The sequence below is a fragment of the Equus quagga genome, chromosome 1 (genome assembly GCF_021613505.1).
Source record: "Equus quagga isolate Etosha38 chromosome 1, UCLA_HA_Equagga_1.0, whole genome shotgun sequence".
In the NCBI taxonomy this organism is placed as follows: domain Eukaryota; kingdom Metazoa; phylum Chordata; class Mammalia; order Perissodactyla; family Equidae; genus Equus; species Equus quagga.
Window position 1 is genome coordinate 61,983,010 of NC_060267.1, and position 9,465 is coordinate 61,992,474.

At 38.2% G+C, this 9,465-nt stretch overlaps 1 protein-coding gene across 1 annotated transcript in view; it reads right to left on the minus strand.

Moving 5' to 3' along the window:
• Positions 1-8,387, minus strand: part of LOC124242354 (stimulated by retinoic acid gene 6 protein-like) — a 10,935-nt gene extending 2,548 nt beyond the window's left edge. Inside the window, exons 1-2 of the mRNA XM_046667317.1 lie at positions 8,329-8,387; positions 2,292-2,445 (exon numbers count right to left, since the gene is read on the minus strand). Coding sequence (XP_046523273.1) covers positions 2,292-2,445; positions 8,329-8,370 — 196 coding nt within the window. The 5' untranslated portion in view covers positions 8,371-8,387. The remainder of the gene's footprint in view (positions 1-2,291; positions 2,446-8,328) is intronic.
• Positions 8,388-9,465: the final 1,078 nt, after the last annotated feature.

Here is a 9,465-nt window from a genome sequence, read left to right on the forward strand (position 1 = left end):
GCCAAAAAGTTAAAACAACCCAAATTTCCATCAACTGATGAATGGATAAATACAATGTGGTATATTCACACAACAGAATGAAATTCAGCAATAAAAAAGAATGAAGTTCAGACACATGCTATGACATAGATGAACCTTGTAAACATTTTGCTATGTGAAAGAAACCAATCAGAAAAGACTACATATTGTATGATTCTATTTATATAAAATGTCTAGAATAGGCAAATCTGTAAAGCCAGAAATTAATGGTCATCTAGGGCTGGGAGAGTGAAGGAGAAATGAGGAGTCATTGCACATGGTCGCGATTTCTTTCTAGGGTGATGAAAAGGTTCTAGATTTGATTGTGGTGATAGCTGCACAGCCTTGAGAATGTACTAAAACCCAAGGAATAGTATATTTAAATGGGTGAATTTTATGTTATGTGAATTATGTTTTCATAAAGGTATTTTAAAAAGAAGGGGAAAAGCTGATTTCCATTCCTTTCAAGTTTCAGATGTGTCTTTGTCTCAGCATCACCAGGATTATTGCTTTATCTCAAACCTCAACCAACACAAAGGATGCCAGTAGACAGCCATGAATCTCCCGCCTGGGGATGCAGGGGAGACATCCTTAGAAGGGAAGGATGGGAGGAGTCTGGCCACAGGAGAGTGAGTGAGGACTTGCTCCAGCAAGCAGCAAGAACACGACTGCACACCTTTAATGTAATGCCTTCATCTTCCCCAAGGGGAAGCACGTTCAGCTTAAAAGTCTCTCTTGGCGAGAGAGTAGCTGCTTTAATGCTGGAAGAGATTGAGATACAGTGAAAATTTTACGTTCTGATCCTCAAAGTGCTTAAACATGTGAGAAGTATATCAAAGAGGGAATAAAACATGAGTGAATATGGTGATGTATTCACTACAATTCACCCAGACCAAGAAACTGAGGTTTGCATGAAAAACTTGCCCAGAACAGAGATGGAAATGTGTATTTTTAAAAGTATGACTTGGAATAGTGTTACTGAAATCATAGAATGTGCTAGCTGAGTATTACACTCAAGGACTCATCAGGCTGAACATAAATCTACATTAAAGATGAATAAAAATGCTCAAGGGCAACAATAAAGTATGGTAACATAGGAGAAGCAGTACCTGCCTGTGTTCATGTAAAAGGTATTCCATGTCACATATATGTAAGAGAATTTTCCTCACATGATTCATAGACCTATACCCCTCGCGTTTTGATGTTCTACTAGCTTATGAATCTTAAGTAAAAATATCATTTGCATCACTTGTTTCATGACTTAAGGAACATTTGGTAATTCACAGCCATCAAATATTAGAGCTCAAAGGCTTTTGGAAACCATCTAGCACCCCTATCCAAACCCCGTTTTAAATATGAGGAAACTGAGGCCAAGAGAGGTGACCTGACTTGTCCAATGACACAGAGTGAGTTTATCCTGACATCTTGTCCGGGGTCCTTTTTCATCAGGGAATAGTGAAGAACTCTCCCGCCTCCATGGGCAAGGGACATATAATTAGAATATGTCATTTTCAAAGAAAGGTGAAGTGGCTGCTATGGATGGGATGTTTGTGTCCCCCTGATTTTCATATGTTGAAACCCTAATCCCCAACGTGGTAGTGCTTGGAGATGGGGCCTTCAGGAGGTAATTAGGTCATGAGGATGGAGCCCTCATGAGGGGATTAGCGCCTTATAGGAAGAGACACGAGAGAGCTTGCTTCCTCTCCTTGTTCTCCAGCATGTGAGGATACAAAGAGAAGATGGTCAAAGCAGGAAGCAGGCCCTCTCCACACACCAGATCTGCCGGCACCTGGATCCTGAACTCTGAGAAATAAATGTTTGTTCTGTATACCACCCAGCCTACGGTAATTTGTTATAGCAGCTTGAACTAAGAAATAAAATTTGAAAGACACAAACTTTTCATATAATCTTAAAAAAAAGTCAAGACTTGGTGTTTTACTTTTTCCAAAGGGAAAGATATATGATGATTTTAGTTGTTCCCACTGGCATTAAAACAAAATAGGCTATTTAGGATGAGAAAATTCTTAGGGCTTATTCAATTCAGCCCCAAATGGGTTTTAACAAAATGGCCTGTGTCCTGACCCCACTGACCTTCTAGTCAATGTAGGCAGGCATTTATCAGTTGTAACACATTTTTCTCCCAGACCAGTCACCTCATGCAGGTAATATCAATACTAGCAGCAATAATTATACAGGTGTGCACCTGCCAGCAGTTACAAGTCCCTCTGTTTCCCATGCAGGTGGCAGGAACAAAGGTGGCGGGATGGTTTTACCTTTGGTGACGTTCATCAGCTCTTTCACCTGCAGGATGACTGGGGTCAGGGTCCCCGTCTGGTTCACGGAGGCGATGTAGCTCTCCAACTCTCCCTCAAACAGGTCTAGCTCATCTCTCACATACACGAACATGCAGAACTCAATGGCAGTGAACTGGGGACACAGAGTGAATGTTTCAAGGTCTCACCTGAGTCCAGCTCAGTACGTGAATAACATGAGTCTCTCTGGTTTTAAGGCCAAAGCTCACTGAAGTGCAAAAGTCATCTGAAAGAGACTTCAGATTGGCTGTACCGAGATGAACGGGATTGTGACTTCTTTGGAGACAGGAGTTACCCCACGCTCTGTTCTTCACCCTACAGCATACAAGGTTAGGCCCCACAAGGGCCCAAGGACTTTTCAAACATTAATGAAATCAGAGTGAAATGAATGGCTCACTTTGAATAAGGGGTGACCTTGGGGACAGTTCCAGCCATCTTTCTCACTGCTCCCCTTCTTGCATCTTGGTGGTAACCAAGTTGGAGAAGGTTCTGCTTCCTGTACACATATCATGCTTGCTCACTCCCACCATCCTGTCACTATGCCATCATGCTTCCTATCATCATGCCACTGCTTCTAGAGTTCCTGCTGCCATTTTACTTCACCAACTGAATCTTGTTTGTCTCTCAATATGGAGCTCAAATGCTATCATCTTCAGGCAGCTTCTCAATCTGGAATAATCACTAAACTTTTGGAGCACTTTCACCTTTCCTTTTTCTCTCTTTAGAGGGTGCGTGCCTTATACCATATCTTAGCTCCTTCTCTTAGACCATGGGGTTCTCCCAGGCCAGGACTCTCTTCCAGGTCTTAGCATAGTGATTGTCACAGAGTAGAGAACCAATAAAAATTTAAGAAACACAATAACTCCAAGTGAGTTATTTATTGTTGCGAAGAATTCTAGTTGTCCATTAAAATCCATTCTCCCTTCCTTGGGCACAAAGCTGGACCACATTTCCCAGCCTCCCTTGAGTTAGATGTGGCCACCTGACTGGTTCTTGCCAATGGACGAGGAGTGAGTGGGAGGAATGTGTGCTGCTTCCACATGGCCTTTGAAAACCTCCCACATGTATTTCTCCACGCACTTTCCCCTTCTGCTGACTGGTTGCAGATGGTGAGGGTTCTTGGGTATGATGAAGGCACATGATGGAAGAATCTGGGTTATGGAATAACACGGAGAACTGCTGCCTCCCAAACCTGAACACCACTCAACATTGCTATGTGGGCAAAAATATATATAGTGTTAAGTCATTGAAATCTGGGGGTTTATGTGGTACTCCAGCATAACTTAACTAATATCTTCACCTAAAACTTAATCACAGGATTAATTTACATAAACATCATCCTAGAACATTTAAAATGAGCAGAAGACAATTTGGCCTTGCTATTTTTATCCCTCCATTTTGACTCAGACATTTTAGCTCAGATAACTTTGACCACATGAAATGTTTTGATTCTGTGCTTAATAAAATATTGAAGTCAGAATGATGCCAACATTTAAAATTTCTTGTTGAGAAAGCAAACTTAAATATGAGCAAAATGAAATAAGACATTTAAATTCTTGATCCATTTTTTGAAATATAGTACAGTAAACCAATTCGAGTTTATCCACGTTTATTTTCAATTCAATGAAATTATTAGTATCAATAACTTTATGTTTAAATGACGTGATTTTTGTTCACGGCATAATTTGGTGACTATAGATTCTGCTATTGTAAGTTTCCTTTAGGTATCATTATTTCTACCAAGTCAACATTCTTGGGTCAAATTTTGCATATCAAAATGTTTTCAAATATATTTCTCTCCCATCAATTTTTAGTCAATGATAAATTTTACCATGTGCAGGTTTAACCATTATCAGTTTGATTTTATGTGGATTACTTTTTTAAATTTAAGATTATTAAAATTTATTATTATTCAAGATTACTATTAAAGATTTTATTTTTTAAGAGGGGTTTAGATTCACAGTAAAACTGAGAGGAAGGTACAGAGACATTCCGTAGTCCTATGTGCCCCCACACTTGTATAGCATCCTGCATTATCAACATCCCCCACTAGAGAGGTACATATGTTACAATTAATGCACCTATATTGAAACACCATTATCATCCAAAGTCCATAGTTCAGCATCATAGTTCACTTTTGGTCTTGTACATTCTATGGATTTGGACAAATGTCTAATGACATGTATTCACTATAATAGTATCATACAAAGTATTTCCATTGCCCTAAAAATCCTCTGTGCTCCGCCTCTTCATCCTTCCCTCCCCTGAAACCCTGGCAACCACTGATCTTTTACTGTTTCCCTAATTTTGCCTTTTTCAAAATGTCATACAGTTGGAATCATATCGTATGTAGCCTTTTCAGATTGGCATCTTTCACTTATTAATATGCGTTTAAGTTTCCTCCATGTCTTTTCATGGCTTGATAGTTCATTTCTTTTTAGTGCTGAATTGTATTCATGCTGTCGGGACGTACCACAGATGATTTATCCATTTCACCTGCTGAAGGACTCTTGGATGCTTCTACATTTTTGCAATTACGTGTAAAGCTGCTATAAACATCCATGTGCAGGTTTTTGTGTGGACATAAATTTTCAGTCTCGTTTTAGTTTGCATTTCCCTGATGACATATGCTGTGGAGCATCTTTTCACATGCTTATTTTCCATCTGTACATCTTCTCTGTGAAGTGTCTATTAAGGTCTTCAGTCCTTTTTCAATCGAGTTGTTTTTCTTATTGTTCAATTTTAAGAGTTCTTTATATATTTTGGCTAGCAGCCTTTATCAGATGTGTCTTCTGCAAACATTTTCTCCCAATGTGTGGCTTGTCTTTTCATTCCCTTGGCAGGGTCTTTCACAGGCAGAAATTTTTTATTTTAATGAAGTCCAGCTTACCAATTCTTTCTTTCATGGATTGTGTCTCTGGTGTCGTATCTAAAAAGTCATCACCAAACCAAGGTCATCTAGATTTTCTCCTATGTTATCTTCTAGGAGTTTTATAGTTTTTCATTTGACATTTAAGTAGGTCTGTGATCCATTTTAAGTTAATATTTATAAAAGATGCAAGGTTGTGTCTAGATTCATTTTTTTGCATGTGGATGTACAGTTGTCCCAGCACCATTTATTAAAAAGCAAATCTTTGTTCCATTATATTGCCCTTGCTCCTTTGCCAAAGATAAGTTGACTATATTTATGCTGGTGTATTTCTTGGCTCACTATTCTGTTCCATTGATTCATTTGTCTATTCTTTTGTCAACGCCACACTGTCTTGATTAATGCTGCTTTATAGTAAATCTTGAAATCAAGCAGTGTCAGTCCTTCAACTTTCTCCTTCTCCTTTAATATTGTATGATTATTAATGAGTCTTTTGCCTCTCTATACAAACTTTAGAACTAGTTTGTCAGTATCCACCAAATAACTTCCTGGGATTTTGATTGGAATTGCACTGAATCCCAATACACAGATCAATCTCAATATATGTAGATCAAGTTGGTAAAAACTGACATCTTGACAATATTGAGTCTTCCTATCCATAAATATGGAATAATCTCCCCATTTATTTAGTTCTTCTTTGATTTCTTTCAACAGAATTTTGTAGTTTTCCTCAGATTGATCTTGTACATATTTTGTTAGATTTATACCTAAGTATTTCTTTTTTGGGGGGTGCTAATGTAAATGGTATTGTGGGTTGGTTTTTTTTTTTTTTGGCTTAAGGAATATTGTTCCTGAGCTAACACCTCTGCCAATCTTCCTCTACTTTTTTATATGTGGGATGCTGCCACAGCGTGGCTTGGTGTAGGTCTGCACCTGGGATCGAAACCTGTGAACCCTGGGCTGCTGAAGCGGAGCATGTGAACTCGACCAAGATGCCACCAGGCAGGCCCCAATGGTATTGTGTTTTTAATTTCAAATTCCACTTGTTCATTACTGATATACAGAAAACCAATTGACTTTTGCATGTTAACCTTGTAGCCTAAAAACTCACTATAATTCCTTAGTAGTCCCAGGAGGTTTTTTTGTTGATTCTTTAGGATTTTCTACATACACAATCATGTCATCTGTGAACAGACATTTTTACTTCTTCCTTACCTATCAGTATACCTTTATTTCCTTTTCTTATCTTATTACATTAGCTAGGATTTCTAGTAAATGTTGGAAAAGAGTGGTGAGAGGGAACATCCTTCCTGATCTTAGCAGGAGAGTTTGTAATTTGTCACTATAAAGTATGATGTTAGCTGTAGATTTTTATCAGATTGAGGAAGTTCCCCTCTATTCCTAGGTTAGTGAAAATTTTTATCATAAATTGGTGTTGGATTTTGTTTAATGTTTTTTCTGCTTCTATTGATATAATCATGTGATTTTTTTTCTTCTTTAGGCTGTTGATGTGATTGATTACATTAACTGATTTTTAAAATATGAGGCCAGCTTTGCATATCTGGGATAAATCCAACTTCGTTGTGGTGTATGCATTTTTATACATTGTTGGACTTGATTTGCTAATATTTTGTTTAGGGTTTTGGCATCTATGCTAATGAGAGACATTGGACTGCAATTTTATTTTCTTGTAAGGTCTTTGTCTGTTTTTGGTATTAGGATGATGCTGACCTCATAGAATGAGTTAGGAAGCATTCTCTCTGCATTTATCTTCTGAAAGAGATTGTAGAGAATTTGTATAATTTCTTTATTGATCTTTCATAGAACTTACCAGTGAACCCAGCTGGGACTGGTGCTTCCTGTTTTAAAGGTCATTACTTACTGATTCAATTTCTTTAATAGATATAGGCCTATTGTCTATTTTTTCTTGTGTGAGTTGTGGCAGATTGTGTCTTTCAAGGAAATAGTCCATTTCATCTAGGTTATCATATTTGTGGGCACAGAGTTGTTCATACTATTCTTTTAATGCTCATGGAATCTGTAGTGATGTTCCCTCTTTCTTTTCTGACATGAGTAGTTTTTGTCCTCTCTTTTTCTTAGTTATTCTGGCTAGAAGCTTATTGATTTTATTGATTGTTTAAAAAGACCAGCTTTTGGTTTCATTGATTTTCTTTACTGATTTCCTATTTTTGATTTCATATGTTTCTGCTCTAATTTTTATTAAACCTATTCTTCTTTGTATTTAAATTGCTCTTCTTTTTTAGTTTCCTAAGGTGGAAGCTTAGATGATTTATTTCACATCTTTCCTTGTTTCTAATATACACGTTCAATGCTATAATTTTCCCTCTAAGCACTGCTTTTGCTGCTTCCCACAAATTTTGATAAGTTGTGTTTTCATTTTCATTTATTTTTCATTTTTCTTGAGATTTTTTTCTTTGACTTATGTTACTTAAAAGCATATTATTTAATTTCCACTATTTTGGGATTTTCCAATTATCTTTCTGTTATTCATTTCTAGTTTAATTCCATTGTGGTATGACAGCAGACACTGTATGATTTCTGTTCTTTTAAATTTGTTAAGGTGTGTTTTATAGTCCAGGATGTGGTCTATCTTGGTGAGTTTTCCTTGTAATCTTGAGAAAAAGGTGTATTCTGCTGTTATTGATGAAATAGTCTATGGATGTTCCAAAATATCCAATTGATTGATGGTATCAGTTACAGTTCAGATTTTCCTACTACCTTGGCACCAGTTTCCATGGAGTTTCTGCTCCATTCTGTTGTGACTCTATATCCACCTGTCTCTCCAATTTTAGAAGCAATGATTTCCCCCATGACCTCATTTCTCTGACAGATCTAAGAAGAGTTGTTGATTTTTCAGTTCTGGGTTTTGCTAAGCTCTTTTATGTGTGGAATTGGCAACTGGAAGTCTCCATAAATAATTCAATTATATTTATTAGTTACATTTGCCACATGAGTTAAAGTGTCCTTGGAGTCAAAATGGTGGGGGTCAAAGAATTGTACTTCTTTGATTTATACAGATTCAGTTTTGACCCAGCTTTTTAAGAACAATGCCTGCCCTAGCCCCACCCCATTTATAAAACAGAAAAGGATTTGCTCAGATCTACTTACAAGGTACAGGCAGATAAAAGCCAACACAGTGGTTCTAATCATTCTGCTTGGGAAATGAAAGCAGGGCTCCTACTCATATGTCCTAGTTTGTAATCAAGACTTTTTTTCTCCCTTTGAATGAATAAACACTAAGAAAAAACAGGTTTTGGTTGGTAAACAAATGCCTGAGTCTCCTGAAAATAACCTCATTTTCTCCTCTTCATCTTAGAGTTTAGTGAAGAGAAAGAAACACTGGGAGATTCCACAGTTTTCATTCTCCCCTTATTAAGGACAGAGACTCAGTTTTATTCAGTACAGCAATTCACCAAACTAAAAGGCTGTAGTTCCTGACCTTTCTTACAGCTAAGAGTGACCAAGACTAAGAAATACAGGCCAATTAGTTGTGCCAGAGGTGTGGTGTGGGACTTCAGGGAGGGTGCTTAGATGGAACCGATAAAGCTGGGAGTGACCCCATTGCCCTTCCCTCTTTTTTCCTGCCTGCCGTCTGAAATGCAGACACGGTGGCTGATCCAGGCTGGAGCCCCAGCATTTATATGTGACAAAGGACAGCCTTCATGATGGAAACCACTAAGACATTGGAGTAGAAAGACAGATGATTGGTAAACTGCCATGGTGAACAGTCCAGGATCAGTATTAGACTGCTCGCCTCCAGAATTCTTTTACATGAGAAAGAAATAAACCTATTATTTTGTGGTTTTTGCCATATGTAGAAAAATGTAGTTCTAACCAAAGCACTAGCTTTGGCACTGTGTGACCTTGGATTAGACACGTCCCTTCTCTGGGGCACGTCCCCTTGCACATAGTGCCAGTGGCAGGGGTGGGGTGACCTGTATGATCACTGAAGACCAGGTGCCTTTGCCTGGCCATGAGCTCTGTCCTCTTTTACTGGTAACGACATATGAGTTTTTCTCTAGGAGTCTACTTCTCCCCACCAGCAGTCCTGTGGTTCAGTGAGGCTGAACCACTTCCTGGTTCCAGTGGTGAACATGTGACCCACGCTTAACAATCAGTTTTCTCCAATCACCCAGCCACAGGAATTGGTTCTGGGATGGCATGTGGTCCAATTTGATCCAGTGAAACACACTCATGGGACTTTTGTTTGAATTATTAGAAAGGAAAATTTCTCTTTCCTGTGAG